The sequence below is a fragment of the Grampus griseus genome (assembly GCF_964374135.1).
Source record: "Grampus griseus genome assembly, chromosome: 3".
NCBI lineage: Eukaryota > Metazoa > Chordata > Mammalia > Artiodactyla > Delphinidae > Grampus > Grampus griseus.
Genome location: NC_139019.1, coordinates 29498427 through 29514770, shown reverse-complemented (window position 1 = coordinate 29514770; position 16344 = coordinate 29498427). Strand labels below are relative to the sequence as shown.

General features: G+C 38.4%; 1 protein-coding gene across 5 annotated transcripts in view; it reads left to right on the top strand.

Moving 5' to 3' along the window:
- Window positions 1-3520: 3520 nt before the first annotated feature.
- RANBP3L (RAN binding protein 3 like) overlaps window positions 3521-16344 on the top strand; it is a gene marked incomplete at its 5' end in the record, with an annotated part of 47102 nt that continues 34278 nt past the window's right edge. For all 5 annotated transcript variants that reach the window (XM_082651040.1, XM_082651038.1, XM_082651039.1 and 2 more), the window contains one exon: window positions 3521-3611. In XM_082651040.1, coding sequence (XP_082507166.1) covers window positions 3521-3611 — 91 coding nt within the window. The remainder of the gene's footprint in view (window positions 3612-16344) is intronic.

Here is a 16344-nt window from a genome sequence, read left to right as displayed (position 1 = left end):
GCTGTGGTGATAATCATTTTGCAATATAAAAAATGCGTCAAATCAACACGTGTACCACCTTAAACTTACGCAGTGTTATGTGTCAACTGCATCTCAATAATGCTGGCATTGGGGGGTGGGAGTTATGTAAAAAAATACATATATAGATTTTTACTATATATATACCCCATACCCCAGACTCTGAAATTGGGGCTCAAAACTCTCTAACTTTACCACATTCCCTCGGTAATTATGGTTGTCAGCCAAGTTTGAGACTTGAAGGCCTAGATTTTCAAATACACTCCCAAATTCTACTCAGATTCTCAGTTTTAAATCTATTTTTTCTTCTCAGGCTTTAGCCAAAGATAAAACAGGATACCTCTTCCCTTTCCAGGCCTTCATATCGACAGAGCAAGTGTTGAATACTTTCTTGCATTGCTTACTAAACATTTGTTTCATTTGACAAATGAAGACACAAACTCAGAGATGTTAAGTTCCTAGTTCAAGGTTACACAGTACACCAGTGGGAGTGCTGGGGTTAGAAAGTTGGCTCTATGGTCAGCTGACCATTCCTTTCCTTCTCTTTTTTCCCAGCTTTACATTCATTTGTGAGTAAGAAAAATGGAGGCATCTAGGGGAATTCTTTGAAACACTAGATCCTGCATTAGGGTAAATGTAGACGCTAATTTTCAAGCAACATTTCCTCTCAGAGAGAAACCTACAGAATAAAAAAGACTTAAAGAGACATAGTGGGCTTCCCTGGTGGCTCAGTGGTTGAGAATCTGCCTGCTAATGCAGGGGACATGGGTTCGAGCCCTGGTCTGGGAAGATCCCACATGCCGCGGGGCAACTAGGCCTGTGAGCCACAACTACTGAGCCTGCACGTCTGGAGCCTGTGCTCCGCAACAAAACAGGCCGCGATAGTGAAGAGGCCCGCACACCGCGATGAAGAGCGGCCCCCCGCTTGCCACAACTAGAGAAAGCCCTCACATAGAAATGAAGACCCAACACAGTCAAAAATAAATATATAAATAAATAAATAAAAGATTACTATTAAAAAAAAAAAGAGACAGACATAGCAACCAAATACAATGTGTGGACTTTTGGGTCCCAATTTGAGAAAAATACCACCTGGATATTTAATCACATTAAGGAATCATGCTTAATTGTTAAAAAGGTGACACTTTTATTATGGTTCTATTTTTCAAAGTCCTTGCATTTTAGAAATACATATTGAAATATTTATGAATGCAGTTATGTCTGGGATGCTTCAAATGCAGTGGAGGAGAGAGGGGGAAAAGTGGTTGTGATGAAACACACATTAGAAACAAGATTATCCATGAGCTAATAATGACTAAATCCAAGTGATGGGTGCATAGGGCTTATTATGCTATTCTCTCTTCTTATATATATATATATATATTTTTTTTTTTCTCATTGTAAAACACTTTTTAAAACATTCATTTCTCTCAAGGCCTGGCTTACAGTTTTGTGGGTTATCTGATTTACCTACATGATAATACATTTAGTGAGGTCCACAGCTAGGTAGAATATATATGTATTTTTAATATAGAGCACAATTATTTTATTTCACTAATGAATCAGAAGACATTTTTGATACTATAATAAGCGTTCCAATGAAAACAAACCCAATAAGTTTTACGAATACTTTTTAATGTTGTTAGATTCTGTGATACCAACAAATGTGGGGAACACATAGTGTTGGTGCCCTCTTTCACTCTTACTTAATGCCAACATAAGCATCTTCTTTTTCCTTTTATATTTAAAATATCTTTTTAATTTTTTAATTTCTTTTATTTTTAACACCTTTATTGGAGTAGAATTGCTTTAGATAGCATATTGATAGCTTTATGTAATTCAGCAAGAAAATACCTCAGCCTCCTACCATGACCATTGTGAAGCAGGAGATAAATACCAGCCATTTAAAGCAGAAACTATGGTTCTCTAGTAACAGGAATCTCTTTCAATGTAGCCAAACACTTCTATAACCTGTTACACTCGGAGGGACCTAAAACACTGCAATAGGTAAACTATTTATTAAAATAGTAAAAGCAGTTTGACAAAAATCATAAGAATTATGAAACAGCACTTACATTCCATAAGAGTTTTCATAGCTCAGAGTATGCTTGGGGAACCGTTACTTGCCTCAAAGTGAAATGAGGGTGCCCACCAGGATCCGGCTAGGAGGTAAATTTCTAGTTAGGGTGTCGAGCTTAGCACCAGTTTCCAAATGTGCAAAGGAAGCTGCAGCTTCCAGATTTTGAAGCTAAACAGCTCTGGCTTTCTCCTTGTCCTTGCCCACCACCTCATCTCTGAATCTACAAGAGCTGTGAATCTTGAAGGGTAGGATCTACCAGCATTCATTACAACTTCAGAGGTAGCAGGTTCCTAAGTTCAATGAAAGGTGTTTGTCTTGAAGCAGTAATGAAATACGTTATTATTTCAATGAAATATAAACGATTTTCAGTATTTCGATGAAGTATGCTATTTCAGCACAAGAAAACACTGGAAATAGCTTTGTCTTATGACCTAGAAGTAGTAATAGATAATCTAAGGGGAAACAGATATAGATCTCTGGAAAGATAATGTTTTGTGTTTTTATGTTTCTTCCAGAACTCCAAATAATTGCCTTGACAGCAGTCTGCTCTAAAACGGCCCCCTTCTGAAGACTCAAAGGTGTTTACAGAAACTGAAAGTTCCAGCAGTAGATTTCCATGAGCTCATTAGCAGTTCCTTTAGATGTCGGGTTTACACATCAATATGCATGCGGTATAAACTCCTGCTGTGAGCGTTCGTTTTAATTACAAACAAAGTAGCAGAAGTCAGATATGTGATGACTGCAACGTTGGGGCATCTTTTTAGAATGACTGCAACGTTGGGGCATCTTTTTAGAATCCCTGCTTTGGTCACTATTATTCAAAGCAACTCCAACGCCATTTCTTGCCTGCCTCTATATGCTAATCAGCCTAGCCCACTCGGCTCCTCCCCCTTCCAGCCTCCTTTAAGAACCGTTCACTTTCAGCTGTCACGGAGGGTAACTCAGACCAGGCTTAGAAATCACTTGATTTAACTCGGCAGCACTTTTTTTTTTTCCCCTTTGGGTATGTATTACTCTAGCAGTCGTCTCTAAATACTGGAGCCATTAGACTTCATGTCAGCAGCAGGAGTCATCATTGCAAAACTGTAATCTGTTAGAAATAGTTACTTTACTGGATTTTACACTATAAGGGGGGAAGTTTCAATGTGCTTTGAAATGAAAGAAGAATTAAGTTGTGTTTTTATCCAAATGAATTGGCATCTTTATATGTAGGAGAAGCTACAAGTTGGTAAATACTTATTTCAAGAGTCATGACTAGGAAACACTTGGAAGTTTATTAGAGAAGTAAATGTTTTTCCATGCAAGGACAGCATCTGCCTGTACCTCTGTGGTTCTGGGTATCGTGTGAAGACCATTCTAGGTGACTGGCCAAGGGAAGGAATACCCTACTGATACTGGAACCACAGCCGTACTGCCAGTACCATGTCTACCATACAAAGAAAGGGCAGCAGCCACCTGTTCAACAGTTTGCGCACCTGTAGACTGAAGATTCCAGAGGACCAGCAACATCAAGGTGAGTCAGTCAGGCTAATGGGTTGTGTGTTCTGTGACCTCCTGTCCATTTGCATTTCTGGAAGGATGGTGGGCTGGGGAATCTCTGCTGTGAAATGCTTTGCAATCTTCCATTTTTAAACTCTGAGAATAGACATAATAGTGATGTATAAGGGTGAGTTAACTTGCATTCGCTATTGGTTTTTAAAGGACTATAGAAGACTATCGAGAATGGAGTTGTCATTCTGAAACTTATGTGCTTACACTTCTAGCCACTGTCATTTTCCCAGAGTACTCTGGATTTTGTGTAATTCAAAACACCCGTCTAGCCAAGGCTGAATCTGCTACAGGGGAAATTTGCTGAGAGTGGCTTTAAGTTAGTCTGCAATATTCTCCCTTGTCCTACCACTAATGGTATCATCTTGGACTTAAAGTTTAAGCCTAAATTTGTCTGGGTCTCTGGCTCATTCATTTGTGGGAGAAATAAATATATTCTAGGCTCTTTCTCTTTTATGGTTCTGGAACAGATGGAGACAGACAGGGAAAAGTGTCACATTTCACATGATGGGCACTCATTCAGACTGCACTATCTACCTTGCAGCCATTGTCACCATCAGTCTTAAAATTTCAAATCCACTACTCAGCCAGCTGCATCAATTAGCGGCAGATGGTTGACATGAGTAGACAGGACGATCCCTCCAATCCATTCTGTCAGGGACACCAAGGACACTTGTAGAAAAGGCTGGGTGTCAGGGATGACATCACCCCCAAGAGGTTAAGGATTCACCCCAAACATTTCTAACTTCTCCTCAATACCCTCAATAGACAGACGGATCTGTCTATGTATGGATCTAGACTACAAGCTCTTTATTTTTCCATAGACACAGTTTTAGATCTCAGTGGTATGAGGAGTGTTGGCTGAAGGGCTGAAACCTCCCATTTCCAAGGTGGCATCTGTGTGCTAGCGTTTGTGTGAATGTGTCAGGCCACCTCCCTGCTTCAGTTCCTGGACTTCATGCTGTACAAGGCTTAGCAGAGTGTGGGTATAAAATACTTCCTATTAAGTGAAAACAGCAAAAACTACTAAGACCCTTCTGTACCATCAGGGCTCATATAAATTATTTTGAACTAACTGCCTTAGAATGTAAAGTCCTAGAATGTGCCAGGATTTAATCACAGCACCGTCAAATGTACTTGCTTCTCTATTAATAGACAATCTAATTCATCATAGGGTTTTTGTTTGCTGTTCATTTTGTTTGAAATGTTTAAAGCTACCTTCCCTCTCCCACAATTGTTGATGTAATATTTATTATAGTAAACTTGCTAGGGGGAGCATAAAGGAGATGGTAAAAATCACCTGTAAAAATCACCACCCAAAGATAGTTGCTATTAACATCTTAATGTATAGCCTTCTAGCCTTTTCTTATATGTACATGTACAAATTATTCTTTTGCTTGATTTTTTAAAGTAAATATAGACTTATTTTGTACATAGAGTTTGCAAACTGCTTTTTAACTCAACAATAGATTATGAACAAATTCCCTTGTCACTATATATTCTTTTACAACCTTATTTTTAACAGTTGTATACTATTCCTTCATATGGATGTAGCAAAATTCTTTTAGGCAATTTACTGTGGCTGGACATTTCATTGATTTCTAATTTTTCACTATTACAAGCAACACTGTGTTTAACGTACACTAAAGGATAAATCATTGCCGAGATAAGATTATTTTCTTGGAATACATTCTTAGAGGTGGAATTGTGGAGTCAAAGGATATGCATGTTTTTAAAGATTTTTCAGGGTGGGGGAGGCAGATGGTCCTCTAATCAGCAGTGTAGAGATATAGAGTCTCAGTAATACTGGGTATTATTAAAATTGTTTTTTTCCAATTTTATAAGTGGAAAATAGTATCCCACTGTTGCTTTAATTTAAGGCAGGCCATGTTGATGGTCTCTGCCTTACTGGCCATATCCAGAACAGCCTGGAAATATCATTGTGATGACATACTTCCCAAAATATCAACAAGATTAGAAGTCTGGTCTCCTCTTGCAGACCAAAGCTTTTGCCTAGAATGTTTTGAAAGCAACCATATTCTTCCACAACTGAGTCTCAAAATATCTGCCCACATAAACCACAATCCATAAAGTTGTGAAGCATGCTAATGCAATCCAGACTGGCCACGGACTGCTACAAGAGATGTCATCTAGAGATGTGAGTTGACAAGGGACACTGGGCAGTGTTTGCATTCCAGTTACTGTCCCAGAGTTTAAAAGTATTCATTCAGTGCAATGGTTCTGACTTTTCCACCAAGCTATATTTGTACCTTCTTATTATGCAAAGTTCAGCAAAGGTCCAAGGAAGCAAAGCCATTTGTTTCAGAGTGAGGGCTGGCTGTGGATTTATTCACTGAGATACTCTGAGTTTGAGGTGTGGCTGTGGCCTACCACCAGCCAGACTAAGATTCCAGCGTACAGGTCAGGATTAATTGACATTTAACTCTTCTGAGGCATAACCAGGTTCAACACATGCGTACTTTCCAGTCCTCCATGCTAGATGCTAAAGTGCTTTATGTTAAGTCTGAGGTATTTAACTCTTTCCACCTAGTCACTCACAAAATGTGCTTTTTGGGTGACCACATAGATAAAAATCACTTATTCTTCAGCAATTAGCTGTACAATGACTATGCAAAACACTGTGCCAGATGCTGGGTATGTACGCTGAACTAAGCCAGCCAAGCCACATGCTTTCCTGTCCACATAGACTTTACACTCTATGGCAACAGGTGCTATACTAGTCCAGAACAGAAGTCCAGAAGGCTAATCTTTCTACTGTTGCTTCTTCTGTGGTATTCAAATCCATCTGTCTATAACCTTGATCTGAGACCACATTTGTAGACATTAATTTATATGTCTATAAATACTCAGCACAAATTTCAGTACACATTACATGTACTGGGCAGATTTAATGATCCTTACATTTTACAGTGCTTTGAAGTTCACAAAGTAGTTTCACAGACATTATCTTATTTACTTATACAGATGTGTATACACATATACATGTGTATACATGTATGTAACATGTGTCTACATACATGTAGGTATGTATGCCTGTGTGTACACATGTATGTATACCTCCTATTGTTCTCTTTCTCTGCAGAAACTTGATTAATACACTACTTCACCTGGTTGTTATGAGAATTAAATAAGATAATGTATGTGAGACTACTTTGTTAACCTCAAAGCATGTACATACATACATACTCTATATGTATATACGTGTGTGTGTATATTGAAATATACAGATACATATAGATAAAGATATAGAGAGAGGGAGAGAGGTTATTTTAAGGGACTGAACACATGATTATGGAAGCTAGCAAGTCCAAAGTCTGTTGTGTGGGGCAGCAGGTTGGACCACGTGAAGATCCTACCGATGTCACAGCTGAAGTCCGAAGGTTGTCTGCTGGCAGAATTCCGTCTTCCTCCGGAGAGGTCAATCTTTTGTTCTAGTCAGGCTTTCAACTGATTGGATGAGGCCCACCAACATTATGGAGGGCAATCTACTTTACTCAAAGTTTACCAATTTAATGTAAATCTCATTCAAAACACTCTCATAGAAACATCCAGAATAACGTGTGACCAAATATCTGGCACTGTGGTGCAGCCAAGTTGACACATAAAATTAACTATTACAGGTAAGCATCATTAGCCTCATTTTTAAGGATGTGGACACTAGGAATCTTCAAGGTCAAGTGATTTTTCCAAGGTTACATAGTTATTAAAATCTACATTCAAGGCACTTTCTGTTATATACAGCTGTCTCATAAAATCCACGATTCTTAGTGTTACCATGATTAATTTTCTTCATTGGTCCATATTAGAAAACCTCTGCAGACCCAAGATGCATTGGGATTCCTCCTGATTTTCTTTGTGTGTTCTGACACCAATTTTTTGACACCAACTGGGTGTCCTACAATTCAATTCAATTCTAACACTACTTAGAGTTAGCAAGGACCCCAAAAGTTAAGGGCTCAGTCTCACAAGACTGCCCCCCTTCAAATGCCAGTTACAACTTTCAGGTGTCTCCAAGATACCTACATTTCTGCCTGGATAACTACAAATTCAAGGCTTCTCACAACGCTCTCAGGTTTTAAAATTTGCTAGAACATTCACAGAACTCAAGAAAGCTCACAATTGCCATTTTATTATAAAGGATACAAATGAACAGCCAGACGAAGGGATACATAGGGCAAGGTCTAGGCAAGTCCCGAGCACAGGAGCTTCTGTCCCCATGGAGTCTGGGTGCACCACTCTCCCAGTACATCAATGAGCTCACCAACCAGGAAGCTCCACTGAGCTTGGTGTCTGGAGTTTTTATATGGGATTTCATACTATGTGGGCATGATTGATTAAATTGTTGACCATTATTAAACTCAATCTCCAGAAGACCTACACGCACTTCTGTTTTTCTTTCACCAAAAGGGAGCTTCAAAGAGATAGTTTTGTTCTATTTGCAAAGCATTTAAAGTCACAGATTGGTAGAAACAAATATAGATCATTTAAAAATTATTAGAAAGGGGAGAACTCATATTCTATTCACTTATCGTGTTCAACCTCACACTCAGGACAGGAATCCTTTCCATAATAAGCCTTCCAAATGGATGGCACATATGTGAGGATTTGGAAAATTAATGTAATTATTTAAACTTCACTTTCCCACCTTATACTTGTTAGGATGGTTACTATTAAAAAAAAGAAAACAGAAAATAACAAGTGTTGATAAGAGAGCGGAGAAATTAGAACCCTTGTGTTTTGTTGGTGGGAAAGTAAAATCATGCATCTGCTGTGGAAAATAGTATGGTAGTTCCTTACTATTTAAAATTTTAAAATAGTATTATTCTATGAACCAGATATTCTACTTCTGGGTATATACCCCCAAAGAAGTGAAAGCAGGGACTCAAACAGATACTTGCACACACAAGAGCCAAAAAGGGTAGGCAACCTATGTGTTCATCAACAAATGAATGGATAAACAAAATACATAACTGGATTATTATTCAGCTTTAAAAAGGAAGGAAATTCTGCTACAGGCTACAACATGGATGATTCTTAAGGATATTATGTTAAGTGAAATAAACCAGTCACAAAAGACAAATACTGCATGATTCCACTAGTATGAGATGTAGAACTGTTAAATTCATAGAGACAGAAAGTAGAATGGGAATTTCCAGAGGCTTGGGCAGGGGCAGGAGGAAGGGTGAGTGGGTAGTCATTGTTTAATGGTATACAGTTTCAGTTTTACAAGGTGAAAGAGTTCTGGAGATTGATTGAACAACAATGTGAGCAAAGTGAACACTACTGTGCTGTACACTTAAACATGGTTAACATGGTACATTTTATGGTATGTGTATTTTACCACAATTTTTTTTACAGCTATGGCTGTCAAAGCCATCCCTAATTACATTTCTGGAGTTAGACTTAAAACAACAAAAATGAAAGTAAAAATAAACAAAAAATCTCTTTCATTTTCCTACTTCTAAAACCAAAGCTAGGAGGAAATATTCTACTCATCCCTGATTCCCAAAAGCTATTTCTTTGAAAACATTAATAAAATTAATAAAATCCTAACTAGATTTATCAATAAAAAAGAGACAAAACAGGGACTTCCCTGGTGGTCCAGTGGTTAAGATGCTGTGCTTCCACTGCTCCACTGCAGGGGGCATGGGTTTGATCCCTGGTCGAGGAACTAAGATCCTGCATGCTGCACAGTGCAGCCACAAAAAAAAAAAAAAAGAGAGAGAGATAGAGAGAGACAAAAAAACACATAATCCATTATCAGGAATGATATAGAGTGTCATTATAGATCCCTCAAATATTAGAAGGATAACAAGGGAATATTATAAACAACACTGTGCCAGAAAGTGCAGAAAAAAACATAAACAAAATTCAACATGCAGTCATGAAAAATTTTAAAAGGATTAGCGATGGAAAGGAAATTACTCAACCTGATAAAGAACTTTACAAAAAACAGCATCTAACATCGTACTTTCAGTATCAAGTGAAAGGCTGAACACTTTCCTGCTAAGATCAGAAGATAACAAAGATGTCCGCTATAATTCCTTCTACTCAGCATCATACTGGAGGTCCTAGCCAGTGTACTAAGTTAAGAAAAAGAAAACAAAAGGCTTATGTATTGGAAAGAAAGAGATAAAACTGTTTTTATTCACAGACAAGTGATAGTCTATGTAGAAAAATCCTTAGGAATCTACGTCCACTGCCCCAAACACTAGAACTAATAATAATAAATAATGAAATATGTGCAAGACCTGTACACTTAAAACAGACATTGCAGAGAGAAGCTAAAGAAGATGGAACTAAATACATGAATTGGAAGCCTCAATATTATTAAGGTATCAATCCTCCTCAATTGATCTAGAGAGTCAAGGCCATCCCAATCAAAATTCTAGCAGACTTTTTTTTTTGGACAAGATGATTTAAAATTTATAAGGAAATGCAAAGGATCTAGAATAGTTAATCAATCTTGAGAAAGAAATATACAGTTGACAACTTATACTTTGGATTTTAAGCTATAATAATCAAGGTGGTATAATAATGGTGTAAGGATAGAAAATCAACCATTGCAACAGAAGAGGGAGCCAGGAAATTGAACTATTATTCATATGTGGTCAATTGATTTTTGACAAAGATACCAAGATAATTTGAAAGAGAAAAAGATAGTCTTTTCTGTAATAATCCTGGAACAAATAGATAAACATATTACTAAAAATGAACCTTAATAACTACCTCATACAAAAATTAACTTGAGATGAAATATACTAAAATGCAAAAGCAAATCTATAAAGCTTCTAAAAGAAAACAGAAAACTATCTTCACAAAGTTGGAATAGGCAGGTTTTAGACAGACAGAAAAAGTGCTAACCATAAAAATTAGACAAATCAGACCATCAACACTAAACGTATCTGCTCTTTAAAGGATAACATTAGGAAAAGAAAAGAGAAGACTGGGAGAAAATATTTGTAAAAAATGTACCTGAAAAAGGACTTGTAATCAGAATATATAAAGAACTCAATGTAAACAATTTGATTAAAAAACGGAAAAATGATCTTGCAGGCACTTCAGAAAGAATATACAAATGACCAGTAAGCACATCAAAAGCTGCTCAACATAACGAGTCATCAGGAACATGCAATTAAAATCACTGTGAGATATTGTTTCACATTCACTAGAAGGGCTAAAATTAAAAACACTGTTGATACTATGTGTTGGGGAGAATGTGGAGAAACAAGACTCCTAATCATTGCCGTGAAGTGGTATAACAACTTTGGAAAACAGTTTGTCAGTTTCTTATATACTTAAATCTACACCTACCCTATGATCTAGCAATTATATTCTTAGGCATTTTCCCCAAGAGAAATGAAAATAATGCGTCCACAGAAAGCTTGAGCAAGAATGTTCATAGCAGATTTTATTCCTGTGAGCTTCAACATGAGAACAACCCAAGTGTATATAAGCAAGGTAAATGGATAAGCAAATTGTGGTATATTCATACACTGGATACCTACACAGTAGTAGCAAGAAATGAATTACTGATACATGTACCACAGAGATGAATCTCAAATGTGTATAACAGCTGGGGGGTAAAAACAGGAGGCTGACCCTGTGGGATGAAGGACCAAGATCTTGGCACACATGTTAATGCATACACCAGAATGCTGCCACACGTGCTGGGAAGCTCGGGTAACAGGATACCTTTTTTTTTTTTTTTTTTGCGGTACACGGGCCCCTCACTGTTGTGGTCTTTCCCGTTGCGGAGCACAGGCTCCGGACGCGCAGGCTCAGCGGCCATGGCTCACGAGCCCAGCCGCTCCGCGGCATGTGGGATCTTCCCGGACCGGGGCACGAACCCGCGTCCCCTGCATCGGCAGGCAGACTCTCAACCACTGTGCCACCAGAGAAGCCCAACAGGATACCTTTTAACACTTATTGATATGCCATGTTATGGAAGGCCATCTTCTGAGGATGCTCTAGACACCTTAGATGGTGAGTTCCACTAGGGGACCTATAGGACCCCTTTCAAAACTAAGATTCTATGATTTGTCCATAATTATTTCATTCATGTTGATGTTGTCTCCTTAACTGTGTTGTACAAGTTCTTTGAGAGCAGTAAACTGAAGTTATACCCTGGACTACACCACGGTGCTAATATGTCACTTATAAACAAATCACATTTACGGAGTGTTTGTCATAGGCCATACACTGTTTTAAGCGCTTTTCATGTGTTTGCTCGTTTCTCTGCAAAAGCCTCATGAGATAGGTAATGGCCAAGACCTCACAGAAGGGGTGTAGAGGCAAGATCCTAACCCAAGAACCCTGACTCCAGAGCCTCTGCTTTAATCCATGCTCACTGCCTCTTATCGGGCACAAAAATAGATGCTCAGCTAAGCACTTATGAAGGGCCTGAGTGATGGCTGGCCCTTGAACTCAATTTGTGGTTCAGTTGTTCAAAATGTGTTGGTTTTGAAGTCACCGGTTAATTTCTATATAAATTACTAACCACATCCAGCTGTCTCAGAAGTGGGTATTTGTCCCTAAGAGAAAGAGGTGAGAAAATGCAGCTGTATCAATGCAAATACATCAGCCCAGAGAAAGTGACCTGCTTGCTGGGCTAGCAGTTTTCTTTTAAACAACAGCACAGTCCGTATCTCTCACACTGCATGAAGTGTGAAAGACAGCAATGCACTGTTTTTGGAACTGGACTGCTATGGCCTTGGAGAAATCCTTCGTACTTCTGACAAAATAAACAAGCAGTGTCCAAAACTCCAAATTAAAAAGGGCTAAATAATAGTCATTGTTATAATTCACTTTTTATTTAAATTGAGGATTCTATTTAAAAAGTGCTGGCTCAACCATTATATTAAATCATTAACTTGACTTGAAATCTTAAACAACATTTCGGCAAGGTAAGTTTCACACCTGCGTTGCTTTTTAATGAAGCCTGTTGGCAAATCTAGTACAATATCCAAAAGTCAGGATTTAATATGCAGTCAATACCTGTATTCAGTAGGAAGCTGCATTCCTGCTACCCAAATGTCAGACAGCTCACCCCCTGTGGATGGCAATAAACAAGCAAGGCAGAAGTCATAGGTATAAGATCTGGACTGCTAACAAGTGATGATGGTCTGAAGATATATTTTGAAACTAACTAAAGTAACATCAAAAGAGCATAAAACATGCATGTGTGAGCTGAGCCAGAAAGAGGACAGGGGTTAAATTGGAACTGAGGAGATGGGACCTGATCTCACAGGAGAGAGAAGGAAGAAATTTTTTAAATGGCCTATATCACCAGAAAATGGGTTCAGGTCCTAAAAGAATGTAATGCTGACAGGACATAAATTCTTTTCCCTTAGCAGATCCAGAGAAACTACCAGACCTCCAGAAACTACAACTCAGTAACTTGATCATGCCTCTAGAGTAGCGATGCACCTAAGTGAAAAAACCATACTTCAGATCTATATAATGACTGGCTTAAGTAACTGGCACCAAATCCTTTCTCGTCCTGATGAAAGGAGGTAATTTGTAACATAGAGGGATGCTGCCATCTAGAGAGAGACTGTAAAGTAAGGAGAAAGTTTTTGAATGTTGGAAATGGACTATTTTGGTCTAAGGTTGGCTGTGTTAAACTTTAGTTATCTGCAGAGAAGTGAAATTGCAGATAAAGATTTGTGTGCCTGTGTGTTTTTATAAGCTGAGCATGGGTAAGACATATACCGGTGCTACAGATGATGAGGTTCTGTTTGTTCAACAAGGCCAACTTTGTCATAAGGAGCTTCATTTTCAAGCTTCGGTGTTATTTGCCATTTTTCTTTTTGAAAATTGAGTAAGCTAAAATTAATTAGTAGAAGTGATGGTTTTGCTAGTGGGATGAAGCAAAGTAGGTTTAGAGGGATTTGTAGAGAACAACTAGCTACAAATTTAAAGATAAGAAAAAACCAAAAAGATAGAGAAAACAAATCTTCATAAAAAAACCCCACCATGGGGACTACCCTGGTGGTCCAGTGGGTAAGACTCCACGCTCCCAACGCAGGGGGCCTGGGTTTGATCCCTGGTTGGGGAACTAGATCCTGCACGCATGCCGCAACTAAGAGTCTGCATGCCAGAACTAAGAAGTCCCCATGCTGCAACTAAAGATCCCACATGCTGCAACTAAGACCTGGTGCAGCCAAAAATAAATAAATAAAATAATAAATAAATAAATATTTTAAAAAATCCCCACCATAATAGATGTGCCAAACTTCTTTCTATCTTTGTGAACGTTTGTCACATTTTAAGGCTTAAACTCAAGATATTGTTCATTATCTTGCTCATAGCATGCAATTAACACTTACCAAATAAATCAATATTTTTCTTCCCAAAAATTTCCTCTGAGTGATTGATATTCATAAATCATTGAATGTTGGGGCTTCAAAGATCACATAGTACAACTGAATTTACGTATTAGAAAACTGAAACCAGAGAAGCTAAGTCATCTACTCAAAGTTAGTAGTTAGTGCAGAGAGCTGGGACTATGTGTCCATCTACATCTATCTAAGAATTTTATGATATGAGGACCATCATTATTAAAAGTATATAACATAGTTAAAAAATTAAGATGAGATAAACTTGAGTTTTACCTCATTAAAAAAATACCCATAAGAAGACTACTTGGTATGTAATATTAATACATATTAAGCATGTAGAGAAAATGATGAGTATGTCAGGGAGGGAGGAAGGAGTAATGGGAGGAGTAGAGGGAGGGAAACGTGTAGGGAGACAAGGAAGGTGGGTGTTAGAGAGAAATATGGAGCCAAAGGGAAGCAAAGAAAGGAGGAGGAGACAAATGAGGGAAAGCTGATTTTAAAAAAAGATCCAAAATGTGGTATACACATACAATGGACTATTACTCAGCTTTTACAAGGAATACAATTCTAACATATGCAACAACACAGATGGACCTTGAAGACATTACGCTAAGTGAAATAAGTCAGGCCCCAAAAGACAAATATTGTCTGACCCCACTTACATTAGGTACCTAGTCAGATTCATAGAATCGGAAAGTAGAACAGAGGTTACCAGGGGCTGGGGGGAGACTGGAATGGGGAGTTCGTGTTTAATAGGTATAGAATATCGGTTTGGAATGATGAAAAATTTCTCGAGATGGATGGTGTTGATAGTTATGTATTGTGAAAATACCTAATAACACTGAACTGTATTTAAAATGGTTAAAATGGTAAAATTTATGTTATGTATATTTTCACACAATAAAAAATGCTTTAGAAAAAGATATCACATAATTACAATATCTCCTCTGATCCTTTCATCTTGACTTGTCATAATAGTTCAATGATCATAAAAGCTTGAAGGAAAGAAAATGAATAAATATAAAGGATTGTTCTCAGGTTTTGGGGGTTCTTTTTGAGACTTTTTCAAGTCATATACATTTGAAAACTGATCAGTTTTTATCCTGTAATCTTCTTTAGCATGGTGAACAAATGTTTCTGGTAAGGTTTACAAGTTGCTACCTGGCCTTTACTTCTCTCAAACTAGTTCTAATGCAGAGCAGTGAGATGTGTGTGCAGAACCATCTGCAGCAGGCGGCACAGTACCCCCCACCCCCACCCCCCCCACCCCCCACCCCCGCTCCATTTCTGTGCCCCGAGGGCAAGCAGGGCATTTCAGTCCTCACACACGTAAGGTGAAGGTGAATGTTGACCTCCGGGGGCTTCCGCGAGTTCCCGAGAGGAGAACGGGGTCCAGGCCTTCCGGGCTTGTGAGGGCCTTGGGTGGCAGCCCTGCTCCTTTCTTCCTGCCTAGGCCTCCGAGGTCTTGTTCTCAGTGGAGTAACATCCATTTACTCCTGTGAAACGGGAAAACAAGGAGCTTTTTCTCCTGCCTGCTCAAAGGCTCGGGCCAAAGAGGAGTGAGTTTAAGGAAGAGAGTTTGGGAATTGCAAGAAGTTGCAATCAAGCTTCTCTATCCGGCCTTGGAATCCATGAGGGAATTTAAAAATAGTGCCCTTCTTTACTGACGAGGAAGAGCTTAAATGTATCTGGATTCAATATATGAAGCAGCATTTCAGCCATATCTAATAGTCTTTGTGAAGAGTGATTTAATTATTACTAATATGATATTTTGTGTCAAGATGACCTTTTTAATTTTAGCAGTGCAGAAAACGCTAGGGAATTACTTAAAATTAACAGATACCATTTTAAACCTGTACAATACTTATCTTCAACATGCCATGAAGCCTAGACTATATTTCCATCCCCTCCTCCCTCAGCAAAATGGAGAGACCCACTTCTAACATATGGAAGCATTTTCACACTGCAAGTTATTCTGAGGGGAGAATATGTGATTTATAAATGCTGTCAAATGAAATATGTATTTCCAAATGGTACCGAGTGGACCAGGCACATCACAAGACACGTTCTGCATCTTTACTACCCCATGGGCATAAACAAAGGAATGGTGTCGAGAAAGAGCAAACAGCTCTTTCTGGCATTATCAATCCAGAGGGCCCACACTTGCTGCTGACAAACATATTCAAGTAATTAAAGATTACAGGTAACCTTACCACAAAAGCATACAATAGTTTATATTCCATAAACTATAAAGGTCTATAATACTTATAGGTAAAATAACACCTTCAAATTTTGGAGAAATGGGTATGCTTTGTCAAAAGTAATACATTCTTC